The sequence below is a fragment of the Cyprinodon tularosa genome, unplaced genomic scaffold (genome assembly GCF_016077235.1).
Source record: "Cyprinodon tularosa strain WSP-4 unplaced genomic scaffold, ASM1607723v1 ctg8, whole genome shotgun sequence".
NCBI lineage: Eukaryota > Metazoa > Chordata > Actinopteri > Cyprinodontiformes > Cyprinodontidae > Cyprinodon > Cyprinodon tularosa.
The window spans coordinates 225986-243498 of NW_024039562.1; the positions used below are offsets into that span (position 1 = coordinate 225986).

Genomic DNA, 17513 nt, shown 5'->3' on the forward strand with positions numbered 1-17513 from the left:
GTCAATGAGTGGATGCAATCAGTTTTTTTCTTACATAGATTACTTTGAATCAATTTGACTGGATGATCTTGTGAACTGTAGAGTGCCTTGACACGACATGTGTTGTGAATTGGCGCTATATAAATAAATTGAATTAAATTGAAACACTCTTGGCCTGAAAATGTGATTTAGTATTTCAATGAGTGTCCTATAAAGGGTTAAAGGAAACTTAATCAGTACAGCTGCCTTGAAGTGGTTGTGAAATTAGGAAATGCAAACCATAAACCCTGACATGTTTAATACTAGGATCATTGCTGTAGTAATAAATGCCAGCGTTCATGGATGTTTATGAAAGGAGAGAGTTCTGTTGGAGTGCGCATGCGCAGTAGCTCAACGTTGGGACTCCATTCCAGGCTGTCAGTGAGGGTTACCTAGCTTCTTTCTTCACAAAAATCAACCCAACCATGAGTGGAGATCATGGACGCGGAGACTCTCAGGTAGCTCTCGCTTCACAGTCAAGTTTTCTCATTTCCTCGGTAGTTTTAAATTGAAATTTCCTCAAATATGAATAATAACTAGAAATAAATGTCGAATAACTCATAAAACTGATGCAACTAGTCTAAGAGAAAGCGTTGCTGGTGTTCTTTTTAATTATCATTTTTATATAGTATAGTCTTTCTGCAGTACTAACTTGAACAGCCAAGCTACCGGCGTTTTTAAAATTGAATTAATAGAAATATTTTCCTCACTGTTTTTAGGTCAACTCCGGATCAAAAGGAATTGGTGGGTCTTTTTCTTATTATTTTTTATCCTTAGTGGGCAGTTTTCTAACCTTAGCCTGTGGTACCTGTCTACTGTTAGTTTTTAAAGGACAGAAATGGCGTCCCAGAGACTAAGTCCCTTCTCCTCCACTCTCTTGCGGCTATTGTTCAAAAAGGGGGTCTAAAATGTGTATTTAACAACCTCGGATTTCAAAAGTAAACGGGTATTCTGAAAGAGGCTGATCTCGGGTTAATTGTGCATGCTTTTGTTGAATGATATATCGGTGCAATTGTGGTGAAATTTGGAGCCGAAAGTGCTGGAATTGGGGTTGAGGACTTAGTCTCTGCGCCATTTTCTTTTCTGTGTGAAGCATCCAGGGCGCCGCTCGGTGAGCCAGCTGTCCGCCGCGATATGGAGGCAGAGCCGGGCGCTTATCAGCGCTCTGCCTCCATCACTGCCACTCAGCCTTTTATCTGCAACAGAAAAAAAAGATATGTGATCAGAAACTTTGAACAATATTAAAGGAATCTGCCCTAACATTTTAGAAAGAAGATGTCATTTTGATTAATCTAATTATGCTCCTCTTTTAGACAAAGTTGGGAGTTTCTGTTCCTGAGAAAACAAAATGGGATGACATTTATAAAATATTTTATAAAATATCCCAAGTTGAAATTAAAACATATTTCAGTGATAGAAAGCAGAGGTGTAGCCAAAAATTTTTAATCTCAGGGTTCATCTACACTGTTCCAACATCCATATTTTCTGAATAAAGACAAACTATACTTTCCTACAGCCTTTTGATTACATAGTTGCATATATTTAAACATCCATGCTGTCTAATTAAAAGGTATATTGGACAAAATGTCTGGGGGAAACATCTTTTCCATTTTCATTGCCTACTTTTATCAAAAATTGTTCTGCATAACATTAATAATACATGTAATATCTACATTAAATAGATTTTTTTAAAAGTTATTATTAAAGTAATTATTTATCTATGATTACACTGAAAACTCTTTGATGAATTGCAGAGACATAATTTTCTCTTTATCCCATATAACACAAAACTAGGGTCTTAAAAGATAATGAATTCTGTATATATCAATTATAATGTTAGTATTTTGATGTGCATAATTTACCACAGAGTTTTAGTTGTAAAGTAACTATTAATATATAAAAAATGAAAATGTTTAATAAGTTTAAAAATTCCTCTTGATGGTATTGCGGCTACCACTGTTTGTGAAAGAAAATAGTAGGGGTGGCCACTGATTGGCTAAGGGTGGCCATAGCCACCTCTGCCACCCCCCCACCCCCCCCCCCCCCCCCCCCCATCTAGCTCTGCCCCTGATAGAGAGGAATGTTTGAAGGCTGAATTTTAATAATTCACTTGCTAAAATTAGGTATAGTTTGACTTGAATTTAAAGATTTAATTAATATATTTATATTTGCTAAGTTGTGCTCTGCTTTTTCTTAGAGACTGAAAACATTAATGTCTTTAAATCTTTATACATTTTGTCAATTTATGAATACAAACCTCATTCAATGGTATGTCAGACAAACACAAAGTAACACAAAGTAAAGTAAAGTTAAAGAGGCTAAATGAAATGCATGCCCCTCTGTCTCAAAGTAAATACCATGGCTAATTCTTTTTTGTTTTATGGTTTTACTGCGCTCCTTATGCTAATCTATTACATAATATAATTGATATAAAGTCTCCTGCCACATAGAAAGTGTATTAAATGAAGAAAATCCATTAATGGTTACAGAATACATGTTTTTTTAATATGAAAAATAGATTCTAAGCACATTTTCTGTTATATGTATATATTAGGTCGAGGTTGTATAGATTATTTTAGTTTTCTTTGTAAGGAAGAGTTTTGACAAAATGTAAAAATCAGCACAGCAGAAGCATAGAGAAACAAATTGCTATTTTAACTATGCCGTGGAAACTATGTTTACAGTGAAGCAGGTTAAAATGTCTCCCAAATTTCAGGTGATCATCAAGTTTATAACATCATATTTAAGTGGAGCAAAGCATTTGTCAAGGCTACTTTCTTTTAAATTCTTTGAAGAAAAGTTAATTTCCACTTTCTATCATTTTAGTATTAAAATTCCTTATTTGCAAAATCTTTCTGATCACAGCTTTGTTGAAATTAATATTATTTCAGATATAAAGCTATTGTGTTTTTATTAACATCATTCTGCACAGTCATTGGCACTCTGATAAAGATCTGAGAAAAAGAATTAAAACATATTGTTGTTGCAAAGACTTGAGGGGTTTTTAGGTGCCTGTTTTTGTTGCAGTTCTGTAGTAGTGAGCTTCGAGGTTTTAATGCTCCTATAATCAGCTTGTCCTTATAGAATCATTTTCTGACCAAACTGAATCAAAGCCATCAATATCTTTCCCAAAAAATATCTGTAAATAGTTTATTCTCAGAAGTATGACCTATCCACATGTAATAAACACTGGTTATTTACAATGATTGACTCCAAAACATTCTCTTTATTGTGTTGCAGATTCTCACAAACATAAAGATAAGCACAAAGACAAGGAACACAAACACAAAGATCACAAAAAAGACAAGGAGAGGGAAAAAACAAAGTACAGCAACAGGTAATTGTTTTGATTCTCTCTGAGGTTTCAGACTGCACATGCATCCGTTTTTTTTTTCTATTTGTCTACAGCCACATAGTATTTTGGTATAAAGCATATTTTATAATGTTACGTATGGACAGATGGGTATAGGTTCTGATCACAGCTATTTTTACAATAGAAAGAACCAATACATCTCAGTTATGTTAAGTCACTAAAGTGCGCCTAAGTCAGCCACATAAATTATATATTCAGAATGTGTATTTTGATCTCCTCTTGTAAAAAAAAAAAAAAAAAAAAAAAAAAAATGGCTAAGCCACTTTTTGTTAAACAACAATTTGGCCTTTTTTGGCCCTGCTGGTTGTTTCTCTGACACTGACATGTTTTGTTTGACGTCTTGCAATTGAACTCTGTGACCCCTGTGGCTTCAGCGAACATAAGGATTACTCTGAGAAAAAACACAAAGACAAAGAGAAGCCGAGGCACAGTGATGGCAGCTCAGACAAGCACAGAGAAAAACACAAAGACAAGGACAAAGAGAAGAGGAAGGAGGATAAGGTTTGTCGATCGCTGCGGAGTGTCTGTCATGTTGAGTTCAAGGACTTATTTATCTACTGGGCTTTTATGTAGTCTGGAATCCTGTCTGATTTCCTGCATGCAGTTTCTAGATCTGGATAAGTTTTTCTATCTATCCATCCATCATTTATTGAAACATCCATCTGTTCTTTGCTTTTCTGTTTTAGAAATGAGCTTGGCTGTGGTTTTAAACAATGGTTAAAATTTTAATGATCAAGGTAACATGTTTATTTAATTTATTCAGTTCAATTTAAACAAAATTCTATAGGAAAACTAGATTGTTACTTAGATTAAACAGGTGTACACACTCAATACAAAATATAGTCAAAAAAAATAGAGTCAGCAGTTCCTCATCTACGATGGATATACAATATTTACCTACAGAATAAATCAGATTCAAAAATCTTCCTGCTGGTATCACCTGGGACTGATAGTTGTCTGGAACATGGTCCCACAGCCATGTCTCAGTGAAACATGTAATTCTGCATTCCTGAAACTCTGCTTGGCTCCTCTTTAGCTAGTCATGCTCATCCATCTAAGATTGCAAGAGAGCTCCTTTATCTTCCACCACATTTGCTTCCACTCCATGACCTGCTGCTGTTTGTAAACATCCCTTCTGTTACCATGGTTGTTTATTATATAGCCAAAAAAAATGTTTACAAAATACCTATAGAAGGGAATTATTTCCACCAGAGTAAAAAAAAAAAAATCTCAATGTATATTTAAAACATGAAACTTGAAATTATATAAATTATACATAATTCAGCACAGCTACTGTGATAAGCTGCCAATGTGCTTAGCACTAAGCTAGTTTCATTATTAGAAAAAATAAAGAGCTTGTCAGAATTTGAACAGCCTTCATAGCTTTTTATTAAAGTCCACTTAAGTAGTTTGTTTTGTTTTTATTTACAGAGTTTATCATCCCATTCTGACAGGCCCAAAAAGGAGAAGGAAAATGGATATGTGAGGTAAACAGTATTGCTTTATTGTTATGTATAAATGAATATAGATTTTGTAAGATGTGTGTAGTATTTAGCATCATATCACTGAAATAATGTTTTTGAATTCTTTACAAATTTTACAATCACTGTGTGACTCAGAGAGAGAAGTCCTACAGCCATTAAAAGTGAGCCGGAAGAAGACAATGGTTTCTACCCTTCTCCCAAACATAACAAGGCCACCAAACGTGAGAAGGATGACGATGAGGAGTATGTGCTACTAAAATCTAATAAAAATTCTATTACATTGATTTAAAAAAAAGTTATTTGCAATTTCTGTATTTGGAGGATTATTAAAGCAGCGGTTGTTTACAGGTTTGAATACAAGCCCAAGAATGTCAAGGTGGAACATGACAAGAAGGCCAAGAAGAGGAAACATGAGTATGAAGATGATGAGGAGGATGAGGTATATTAAGTTAATGCCGGTTTTTGAGATAAATCGACATGAGATACATCTTGGTCTTATACCATTTTCTTTTAGGACATTAAGCACAAAAAGAAGACAAAAGACAAGAAAGCAGCGGAGGGAAAGAAAGCCAAAAAAGAAGAAGAGGAGAAATGGAAATGGTGAGCTAATGTTCATCTTCAATGGTTCTTTTCCTCATGAAATTACTTTCCAAGAACTGATTCACCATTGGGTTGATGATTTTTTATTTTATTTTTTGTAATTCTCTGGCAGGTGGGAGGAGGAGAGATATACTGATGGCTCCAAATGGCGCTTTCTAGAACATAAGGGTCCAGTCTTTGCTCCCCCTTATGAGCCTTTGCCTGACAAAGTCAAATTTTACTATGACGGTCAGTGTGTCAGCTCAATTTTAGATTAGTTTTTTTGTTCAAGGCTTCAATATCTATTGGTTTTCTTTTAGGTAAGCCAATGAAACTTAGTGCTCCTGCTGAGGAAGTCGCTACATTCTTTGCCAAGATGTTAGATCATGAGTATACCACTAAAGACATCTTTAGGAAGAACTTCTATAAAGACTGGAGGAAGGTGAGAATCGACACAAAACATATTCCAAAGCTCAGAACAAAAGAATACGGAAGGCTTTACAGATTAAGCCTGTGTTTTAGGAAATGACAGCAGAGGAGAAGTCAGTAATCACTGATCTGAACAAGTGTGACTTCAGAGAAATGAGTGAATATTTCAAGGCTCAATCAGAGGCTCGCAAACAGATGTCCAAGGAGGAGAAACAGGTAGGTATTCATTTCCGCTGATGCTGCAAGTAAGGATATTGTGAAACATGTTGTGTTTTTTAAAATCTTTCCAGAAAATCAAAGAGGAAAATGAGAGAATCCTCCAGGAGTATGGTTTCTGCATCATGGACAATCACAAAGAAAGGATCGGAAACTTTCGCATTGAGCCACCTGGACTGTTCCGAGGACGAGGGGACCATCCCAAGATGGGAATGCTGAAACGGCGCATTAGACCCGAAGACATCATCATAAACTGTAGCAAGTATGGATTCTAATCACTCCATAGTTACAAAATTATTTTGATTTTGTATTTAAAAAAAGCTCGTAATTACCATGCAAATTCAGGTCATTTATATAGCACCAATGCACAAACATCATCTGAAGACAAATAGAGTGAATTCAGTCAAATTATACAGACAGATAGGCTCAAGTTTCTAAGGAAACCCAGTTGATTGCATAGTGTTTTGACTTTGTGGCAATAAGCACACCTAGCATGAATGGAAGGCAGGAAGAAACCTCCAGCAGAACTAGGTATGGTGCCGTCTGCTGAGCCCGACTGGTGGTTTTAAACAAAAAGAGCAGGCACGCAAAATAAAGATAGAAGCACTGATCTGTGAATACTTTCTATGTTAGAGAAAGTAATGGTAGACTAGCTCCATAGTCGGCTTTGTCTGGTAAAGAGACAGTTAAACAGATGCGCTCGGAGCCGCTTTTCATGTTAACAGGATATAATAGAACACAAAAAGTTAGTCACATTAAAAGCTGAAACTATACCTATGTCTAGGAGAGAAACAGGACTACACACTGCAGCATAAAAAGTAAAACCTCCAGTTACATTTTGAAAAATTCTAGAAAACTTGCCAGTCCCAAGAGATCCAGAGGGGCAGGGATAAGTCTGGGGAGAAGCAGGGGTGTGGTTAGGATGAAGTGGTAGCTAGACACTTTTCCTCATCCACGTTTTGATCCTAAGAGGCAAACATTGACATGGTTGTGAGTAGGGCTGAAAGACTTTATTGGATTTATTGTGATTAATCGATTATTGAAATACTTGTCAACTATTTTATTAATTGATTGTTCGATAACTTCAGTTCAGAGACTCCAAAACATGAAACGCACTCAAAACAGTTTTTATACCAAAATGATAAAAACAATATCCTAAGATTTTGTAGTAAAGATGAAAAACCTTTTTAGTACATTAAAATGGTTTATCCAAGTTCTCAATGGGTTCGGTTTTAGCTTACTTTTGTTTCAATCCTGTGTCAAATCTTTATCAAGCTTTTGCCATCCACTTATTAATTGATTAATTGAAAAAGGAATCCATAAATTAATTGATTAGGGCGTGCTTCGGTGCGGCAGTGGTTAGCAAGCTTGACCCATGTATGAAGACCTTAGTCCTCAACTTGGCTGATCTGGGTTCAAATTCTGACATGTGGTCCTTTGCTGCATGTCTCTCCACCTCTCTCGTACTCCCTTTCCTGTCAGCCCACAGTTGAAAAAATGGAGCCACTAGTGCCTTAAAGAACCTTTTAAAAAAATAATGTTGATTAGCAAAATAGTCGTTAGTTGCAGCCCTAGTTGTGAGACAAATGTCGCACAACTATACAAGTTTATATAAAATATATATAAACATTAAAGGAAAATTCCGGTTTTTAACACTTTTAGCCCCTTTTCTGTAGTGTCCAGGATGAAATCGAAGGATCGACACCAAAATTTTGACGATTGGTCCTGTCTCTGCTATTTGGCTCATGCAGAATCCCCCCCTGGCTGCTTCAGAATGGCTTTCATAGTGCATGTCCGATAATGTCCTTAAAACAACCTTAAACGTTCTTTTTTTAAAATATGCTACTCACCGGGTCGTCAGCGCTGTTCAATGACGTTCCAAAAAAAGTTTCGTGAAGAAAAACCGTTCCTGTCTTGTTTTATTTAGCATTTTGTAAATCCCAGAACTATTTTTTCCGATACATCACAACCGCTTATAAACTTCCGCTTCCCGTTCGAATCTGAAGCGTTGCACACTCCAGACCACTAGTTGGCGACGGTATCCTCTACCGTCAAACTCAAAGTCCAATATGTCCTCCTCAAGAATCCACCTTTCGTATTCCATTTTCAGAGTTTTTTAAAGTGTTTAACAGAGACGTTAGCACCTCGACGTCGGAGTACACAGAGTGAAGCAGAAACACTTGGGCCTTGCGAAAAGACTACAACTAAGCGTAAACAGGCCCCCTTTCCGTTTCCGGTGGCGGAGGGATATTGACTATTCCAACAGAACTCAATGGGATTTACAAAATGGTAAATAAAACACTACAGGAACGTTTTTTCTTTACGAAACTTGTTTTTGAACGTCATTGAACAGCGTTGACGACTCGGTGAGTAGCATATTTAAAAAAAAGAACGTTTAAGGTTGTTTTAAGGACATTATCGGACATGCACTATGAAAGCCATTCTGAAGCAGCCAGGGGGTGATTCTAAATGAGCCAAATAGCAGAGACAGGACCAATCGTCAAAATTTTGGTATCGATCATTCGATTTCATCCTGGACACTACAGAAAAGGGGCTAAAAGTGTTAAAAACTGGAATTTTCCTTTAAGGTAAGAGATTATATCAAGTTTTATTTTGTGTATGTCTTTTGATGGCAGCTTACATATTTTGCCGTTTTTACATTTATCAAAAGCACTCTCCTCTGTGTTGTTCCATTTGTAGATCTCTAAAACAGAATTCTTCCTGGTCAAAATCACATTCCTAGACAGAACTGTAATAATAGATTTTCTAAATTACTTTTTTTGCAGAAGAAACTGAATTTCAGAAAGTAAAATAAGTAAATTGTACTAATAAGAATTATGTTTTATTTAGCTAGAAATGTTTACACATTTTAAGTGGCCATTTAGGCATTTTTCTGCTTGTTTAAATATGTATTTATGATATCTGGAATACATTTATTTACAGTAAAAATAATACACATGCTGACCAGGATCTAGGAATATAGGACTATGGAGATTGGAAATTAATTTAAATACATCCAGGATGTTTATTCTAGATGTAGAAATGTAATTTTGTTTAAGACGATCATTTAGATAAAGAAAAATGTTTTTTAGATATCAGGAATGCATATTCAGTCAATTTAAAACATATCAAATTGGCTTGCAATAGCCTGTTGTGACCACGATAACGTTAGGGGTTTATTTGTTGAATGGTAGTGGATCAATGTATCTATTTAGGTGAAGTCGTCTTGCAGCAGCAATTCCTTTCCCCCCGCAGAATTACTTAATTAATCTGTGTATGCATGATTTGATAATTTGATAAATTATTTCATCTTCACATGGGCTGCTCAGTGGGTAGCCCTGCTGCCTTGCACCAAGAAGGTTCTGGGTTCAAATCCCTGCTCGGGGTCTTCCTGCATGGAGTTTGCATGTTCTGCCTGTGCATGCGTGGGATCTCTCCGAGTTGTCCGGCTTCCTCTCACTGTCCAAAAACATGACTGTTAGGTTAAATGGCTTCTCTAAACTCTCCTTAGGTGTGCGTGAATGGTTGATTGTCTATGTGTTGCCCTGCGATGGACTGGCGACCCGGCCAGGGTGTACCCCGCCTCTCACCCGTAGACAGCAGGTGGCACCAGTACCGCTCACGACCCTGCTTGGGATGAGCGTGATGGAAAATGGATGGATAGTTCCTCATGTAGAATAAATAATTAAAAAAATTATCCACATGTCGCTCATATAAAACAAACAAAAGACAAATAAATCTCATATCTGCCAACTAAGTTGTTGAATCCCATCCTATAAATACTTAATTCTCTTGGGAAAAAATACTGATCATTTTTTAACAAGATCCTCATCAAACAGACATACAATGTTGTTTTTTTAAACTAATGTCTCTAACGGACCTAGTGAATAATTCTTTTTATCCACAAAACTACAACAAAAATCGGACTAAATCAGGAAATAAAACAGCGTGATTGGCTGTAAGGAGAGTGGAGACAGAGGACACTGAGTTTAATGAACAAAACCTCCTGACCAGGTTAGCTCTGTGGAGAATGTTACTACGGTGACTGAAACAGGCTGAGTAAACTCTATTTATGACACGGAAAACTGAGTTTTCCTGTATTCAGGTTTAGAAAACTTAGTGTTTTCAGAAAACCTGCTTATTGAAATGGAACCCAGGTCTATGGAAAAAGATAATATGTTAAACTTCTGGTCAAAGAAAGATTAAAAAATGATAAATTAAACATAATCATGCTCATTAAACAGAGGACTGTATCATATTTTAAGGGGTTCTATTTTAGTCTTTATTAGAGTATTAACCTTGTGATTGTTCATGTTATTGTTGACTGTTCAGACCTTGGAAGACACTGAAATGCTGTGAATTAGTCAGCAAGTACCTAGTTTTGAAGTTTACCACAGGGTGGCGCTGTCAAACCATCTGCAATGGAGTCACATGAAAATGCATCATAAGAAGGGTCAGATGAGAGTGAGACTGTGGTCCATTTTTCAGGAGTTCCTATTTCAGAAATCATTTGTTTATAACCCTTTTCTGTGTGTTCTCCTCCTTCCTTCTCCTTTCCTTTCAGCTTCTCACTGTCTTGTTGTGACACCCTGCAGTTATTTATAGTCTGTTTGTCTGATTTCCTGTTGACCCTTAGGGTTAATATTTGTGGAACATATTTTTAGAAGCAATTTGCAGCGATTAGTTTCCATCAAAGACACACAAAGACAGGATTATGAGTTAGTGGCATGTAAAGTATGCAGACACACACACATGCACACTCCCCTAGATACAGTACTGGCAATGTGTCAGAGGTAGTCTTCCTGTGTAAGAAAGCTGTATCTGTGCAAACAATTACACAACTCAGGGAGGACGTGTTGATCCTCGCATGCCACAAAAATGTGGTGATTATGATGAAACATAGTTGAGTGTTGCTGTGAAAGGTGAGACTTTGTTTTTATTGGAGCATTCTGAAACCAAACACGCATTCGATTTTCCGAAAACTTGGCATCCATTTTTTGTTTAAATAATCCATCAATTTTTTTGTCCTAAGGGACTCCAAACAACCCAAACCTCCCCCGGGGACAAGGTGGAAGGAGGTTCGCCATGACAACAAGGTGACGTGGTTAGTATCCTGGACAGAGAACATCCAAGGCTCCATCAAGTACATCATGTTGAACCCTAGCTCCAGGATCAAGGTACCTGTTTTGTTTTTTTGTTTTTATTCTGACCTTCATGCAGCCGTTTGCTTATCTTTATACAGTTTCACCTCAATTAAAATAAATACTTCTTTGTGTTTTTGCAGGGGGAGAAGGACTGGCAGAAATACGAGACAGCGAGGCGTTTAAAGAAGTGCGTGGATCGGATTCGTGCCCAGTACAGAGACGACTGGAAGTCCAAAGAGATGAGGATCAGACAGAGAGCCGTTGCCCTGTATTTTATTGACAAGGTCAGTAGATCTTCCTTAATTACCCTTTTAAACTGTTGAAAAAATAAACAGAGGTTGAAACAATAAACAGAGGTAACACATACCCCCCCGCCCCCTTAGCTGGCTCTGAGGGCGGGCAACGAAAAGGAAGAAGGCGAGACGGCAGACACGGTGGGCTGCTGCTCACTGAGGGTGGAGCACATCAAGCTGTACCCCAAGATGGACGAGCAGGAGTATGTGGTGGAGTTTGACTTTTTAGGAAAAGACTCCATCCGCTACTATAACAAGATTCCTGTGGAGAAGCGGGTGAGCATTTAAATCGTGTTTCCAGTGAAAGGGAGAGGGATGGATCTGTAGCAAAGTTTTCACCGGGAAAAGTTTATTTTGTCGATTCATATTTTAGTTTTTTATCAGATGTGATGTTGTGTTAGATATTTACACAGGCAGGTGATCAGGTTTGAAATGTTTTTCATCAGCTGTCCTTTAGAGGTCTCTTTCCTGCTGTAACTACAACTACTTATACATAATGTTTAGCCTCCAGTTTATTCATCATTCATCATTCACTGCACTTTGAATCAGTTCTCGACTAAACTGCAACTCTCCCTTTCCAGTTAGGGATGAAGTTTCACTGAAAAATGTATTTTTACTCCGCATCACCACCATTATTATTATACTATGATTACTCGATTATTGAAATATTTGTCAACTATTTTATTAATCGATAACTTGAGTCTAGAGACTCAAAAACATGCAACCCACTTAAAGCAGTTTTTATACCAAAATGCTAAAAATTATATCCAAACATTTTGTATTAAAGATGAAAAACCTTTTTAGTCCATTAAAATGCTTTATCCAGAAGTTCTCAATGGGCACGGTTTTAGATTACTTTTGTTTCAATTCTGTGTAAAATCTACATCAAGGAAGCTTTTGCCATCCACTTATTAATTGATTAATTAAAAGAAATTATTGGTTAATTAATTGATTAGGGCGTGCTTCGGTAGGGCAGTGGTTAGCACACAAGACCCATGTATGGAGACCTTAGTCCTCAACTTGGCTGATCCGGGTTCAAATCTGATATTATAGTCCTTTGCTGCATGTCTCTCCCCCTCTCTCGTACCCCCTTTCCTGTCAGCCCACAGTTAAAAAAAACAAGCCACTAGTGCCTTAAAAAATACATTGATTAGCAAAATAGTTGTTAGTTGCAGCCCTAGTTGTGAGACAAATATTGCACAACTGAACAAGTTTACATGAAAATATGAATAAACATTAAGATAAGTAATTAGCTCAAGTTTTATTTTGTGTATGTTTTTTTGATGGCAGGTTAAATATTTTGCTTTCTGCTGGTAACATGCATGCCTCCTTAGCTAGGGATCCATTTCACGAAGCAGGTTTAACAAACACAGATTCAAATCCTCAACTCTAAATTGATCTAGCCTAAGGTCGGGATTGTTGCTTCACAACGGCTGCTGTGAATAAGTGTGAATAAGCTGTGAATAAGTTCAAGCAACACTGAGTAGGTCCACTCAGAGTTGAACACGTGCGTCACAAATATGAAAAGCCATTATTATTGGAGCCCCAATTCGACGAGTCACCATGACAACAGGGGACAGGAAGTGCCTATTTCATCCACAAGACAGAGAAACAGCGCTACAGCTGCAAAGGAGAGTGGGATGGCGATGGAGAAGATTGTTGCTTGAGTTAATGCGTAGGTTTATATGAACTATAATATGGCGGGCCATTTTTACATTTATTAAAAGCACTTTTCTGTATGTTGTTCCATTTGTAGATCACTAAAATAAGATTATTCTTGATTAAAAAAAACTGTTATATTACACTGAGTCAGATTTATTATGTCATTTTGTATAGACGAGTGTAAACAAAAAGAAATTTCGTTTAAAACAGCTCTAGACAATTTCATTTTTTAAAGTGCAGCCTTGAAAACATATATATATATATATATCTTATATTTTCTAAATTACATTTTTGTAGAAGAAACTGAATTTTATAAAGTAAAAAAAAATTATACTAGTAAGAATTAAGTTTTATATATCTAGAATGTTAAAAATGTTTACACATTTTAATCGGCCATTCTGACATTTATCATCATCATCACCACCAGTGTTAGTAATTTGGGGCTTTTAATTATATATTTGAACTGTGGATATAAAATACAATAAGCAACATCACAATGCTGTCGGTATTGTTTAGCAGTTAAAAAGATCCTAAACATGATACTGCCACTGCCATGCTTTAAGATTGTCACTCTGAGGTTTGAAAGCCTCATTTTAATTCCTTCAAGCATTTTTCTTCTCGTTGTGGAACAAAAAAAAAATCAATTGACTTCTGGTTTGGCGATAAAGTTTAAGTCTAGGTCCTAATTTTTTTTGGCAGAAATGTGACGGTGCAACTAAGAACATGTTGAAAGATTGACAGGTACAGTTAGTTTTCATGCTCATTGTGCTTTTATTTATGTATCATCAGGTCTTTAAAAACCTTCAGTTGTTTCTGGAGAACAAGCAACCGGAGGATGACCTCTTTGACAGGTTGAACGTAAGAAAAGCACAAATCTCTCCTGAAATGCTTTAGCCTACAGTTTTAATTGTTTGTTCTCTAATCACCTCGCACCTAATCACTGCTCCTCTATTGTCTGAATTTCCTTTAGACATCTATCCTAAATAAGCACTTACAGGAGCTGATGGATGGACTGACAGCCAAAGTTTTCCGTACTTACAATGCTTCCATCACTCTGCAACAGCAGCTCAAGGAACTTACCTGCCGTGAGCCGATTTCGTTTTTCTATTCAGTCAAAGTAACCTTTGTGACTTTGAAAGTTATTTTAATCATTTCTGTTGTTGTTTGGTTCACAGCTGAAGACAGCATTCCAGCTAAGATCCTGTCATACAATCGAGCTAACAGAGCAGTGGCCATTCTGTGTAACCACCAGAGAGCTCCGCCCAAAACATTTGAGAAGTCCATGCAGAACCTTCAGACCAAGGTAAATGTTCTCTAGTTTCCTAATCCCCCCTTCAGTTAGATTTTACTGTCCTAAAGTAAAAAAATGTATATTCCTTAAAAAAAGAAAAGAAAACAAACATGCCACATTTAGAATAATTCCTACATTCACCATGTGTTTGTGACTGCAGATCGACGAGAAACAAAAGCAACTATCTGCAGCCAGGAAGCAGCTGAAGGCAGCCAAGGCCGATCACAAGGCCTCACACGATGAAAAGAGTAAAAAGTAAGAACATCCGAGAGCTGCTCGCTGTCAGCATAATGGTTGATCCATTGCTTCCATACCACTCTGTCCCTTCGGAATATAACAGAAATACATGTTTGATCTTTGCAGTTTAAGATGCTCATGATGGGTTTTTATATCTGTGCCTGTTTTTCCCTCTTCCTTATTCTCAGGGCTGTAGAGGCAAAGCGTAAAACTGTACAGAGGATAGAGGAGCAGCTTATGAAACTCCAGGTACAAGCCACGGATAGAGAGGAGAACAAGCAGATTGCTCTGGGTACCTCCAAGCTCAACTACCTGGATCCACGCATCTCTGTTGCTTGGTATTTATTCCTCTCATTTTTACTATGTGATGCTGGAGTTTTTATGGTTGGAACGCTGTAATGACAGCGTAATAAACCGATTGTTGCCAGCTTTCTGTGTGTGTGTCTGCGCATCTACCTCTGTGACAATAAGGAAGGAAACGGCCTTGCATTGTAGGAAAAGGGAGCCGCTTAGGCAAAAAAGCTAATGGCTGCAGTAGGAAAATAAGAGGAAGAAAAAGCATGTGAGCGCCACGAACAATGGGGTTTGTTTCTGAAAGCTAGGGAGCGTCCCCAAACAGCCCTCTTTCCTTTATTTGGGAAGTATGTGACTGCACAGAGTGCCTCAGAGAAGGGAGGACGGTGGCCCACCCTCCCCCTAAGATGCCTCAACTTTTTATGGAGAGCCTTGTACTCAGACAGAATAGATAAAGGACAGCTCCAAACTTTGGATGAAGTTCCCTCTAATGGGGTGCTGCAAGGAAACCTGGTACACAGTGTAGGAGAGACAATGTGGGAAAAAGAGAGAAAGAAGAAAGATCCAACCAGTCCATTTAGGTTTATTATGAATAAATAACCCAAATCTTTGTCCTGCATGATGATTCACATCCCATCTTCCCTTTTATCCAGGTGCAAGAAGTGGGGCGTTCCCATAGAGAAGATCTACAACAAGACCCAGAGGGAAAAGTTTGCCTGGGCGATTGACATGGCCGAAAAGGATTATGAATTTTAACTGTTTTTAATGGGACATTTCTACGCAAGCCTTTGATTTTCCGGATGGTTTGGAGCCGACGTCAATCGACGCCTCTGTGCGGCGACCGCAGGGCAGCGTGGGACGAAGTGAGGCTGCCATCGGACAGGTTTTAATAATTATGCTGTAAATATGGACCGGTTGTGTACAGGAAAGAAATCAGCTCTTGAAATATTTCACCATGATGCCCCATTGGGGGGTGGGTATCTTTTCTTAGAAGCATTACGGTGTTGTGTATGTAGCCACTGCTCTTTGACCGTATCCAAGCAACCGTTTTAACACGTCAAGTATTATGTTGTGTCGGCTGAACTGCTCTGAGATGCTAAGCCATCAGATCTACTGAATAATATTCTGATAGAATAATGAATTACTATGTTTTGACAACATGAGAGATTATGACGGTCATCATGAATTTCAGGTAGTGTTTGAAATAAGCTGGACATGCTGGTGAACATGAACACCTGAACTAGCACTATGCTAACACATTAGCACACAGAATGTATAGTTTTCATCCATGCTGTTTGTTTCAGGGATGTACATATTGTTGTTCTTTTAGTTTGGTTTTCAAACGTGTGCTGTATCCATCCTCAACGCAAAGCCCTTATCGCTCTGTTTCAGCTCTTGTTGTGTGCGTGTGTTTCGTCAGTCTTACAGTGAACTGGGCGTAACGGTGAATTCAGTTACTTGAAATACCTGAACAAAACGTTTTTGTGTGGCACAGCTCAAAGAGACAGTTCCCTCTGACAGAGGGGTGTGTACTTTTGCCAAAAATGACCACATCATCTATACATGTAGGTGTGCTGTTTTTGTAATGCTACAATAGAGCAGAGCATGTCTCTGAGCAATCTCTAATGTCAATGGATTATAACTTTTGTCATGAATACTTCTTGGTATTTTATCATGTGTCACAATCCCACAATGATTTGAAAGCTTGTTGTTTAGAGCTTTGTAATTTTCAGAATAAAACATCAACCTTGTTCTATTTGTCTTCTTTGCATTTATCCATATTGTGGGTATCTGCCCACTTACATTTTCTACCTGAATTTCCAAACTTTGGGACAATAAAGGATATTTTTTTATTTTTCTAAAACCAGAAGCTTGTTTATAGTTAAATAATTTGGGTTTTAAGTAAAAAGTCCTCGTTTCTATTTTACTTTCCTCTATCATATAGTTTTTTTTTTATATATGTTTTGTATGTAAAGACCAGCTCTAAACTAGCTGGATGAAAAATCCAGAGAGCTGTTCCTTAATACCGCAGCTTCTGCTTTAGGTTCAGGAGAAAGGTCTGCATCTTGAGGCTGAGATTTGGCACTTCTGCTGAGGACAAACTTGTCAAGCATACAGTGAAATTTCAAAGCATTTCCGGAAGTAAGGTTAATAGTTTCAAAATAAAAGAATATTGGCAGATAAGGTCTGGGAGGGAGCAACACTTGTTTAATGGGTTAGATGTGACTGTTTTCATTTCCATATTCGAGAATTATAGTGAAAGGTCAACGCTTCTACTGCCTTTTCAAAGATGAATAACCTGACCTATAAAAACACTTTTTCGAATAAAGATTTAAACCACTTTTCCACACAACTGTCTGAAACACCTTCTGATTATTTTCTTAGCAATTAGTCTTCTTTGGTTTACAACACCCATCTAATATATTAGATGGGTGTTAGATGGGCGTTTGCATCCTTTACACTTTAGCTTGCTAATAGATTATAAACTAGTCA

General features: G+C 37.4%; 1 protein-coding gene across 1 annotated transcript; it reads left to right on the forward strand.

The window, feature by feature from the left end:
- The first annotated feature begins 416 nt into the window (after positions 1 to 416).
- On the forward strand, positions 417 to 16772 carry top1 (DNA topoisomerase I). Its single transcript, XM_038271512.1, has 21 exons — positions 417 to 476; positions 738 to 762; positions 3259 to 3355; positions 3766 to 3892; positions 4823 to 4878; positions 5011 to 5118; positions 5224 to 5314; positions 5390 to 5475; positions 5588 to 5703; positions 5775 to 5896; positions 5977 to 6099; positions 6174 to 6361; positions 11132 to 11276; positions 11384 to 11527; positions 11627 to 11812; positions 13988 to 14056; positions 14169 to 14283; positions 14374 to 14501; positions 14650 to 14744; positions 14915 to 15064; positions 15674 to 16772. The coding sequence occupies exons 1-21, from the start codon at positions 444 to 446 to the stop codon at positions 15774 to 15776; spliced, it is 2307 nt and encodes a 768-aa protein (XP_038127440.1). The 5' UTR covers positions 417 to 443; the 3' UTR covers positions 15777 to 16772.
- Positions 16773 to 17513: the final 741 nt, after the last annotated feature.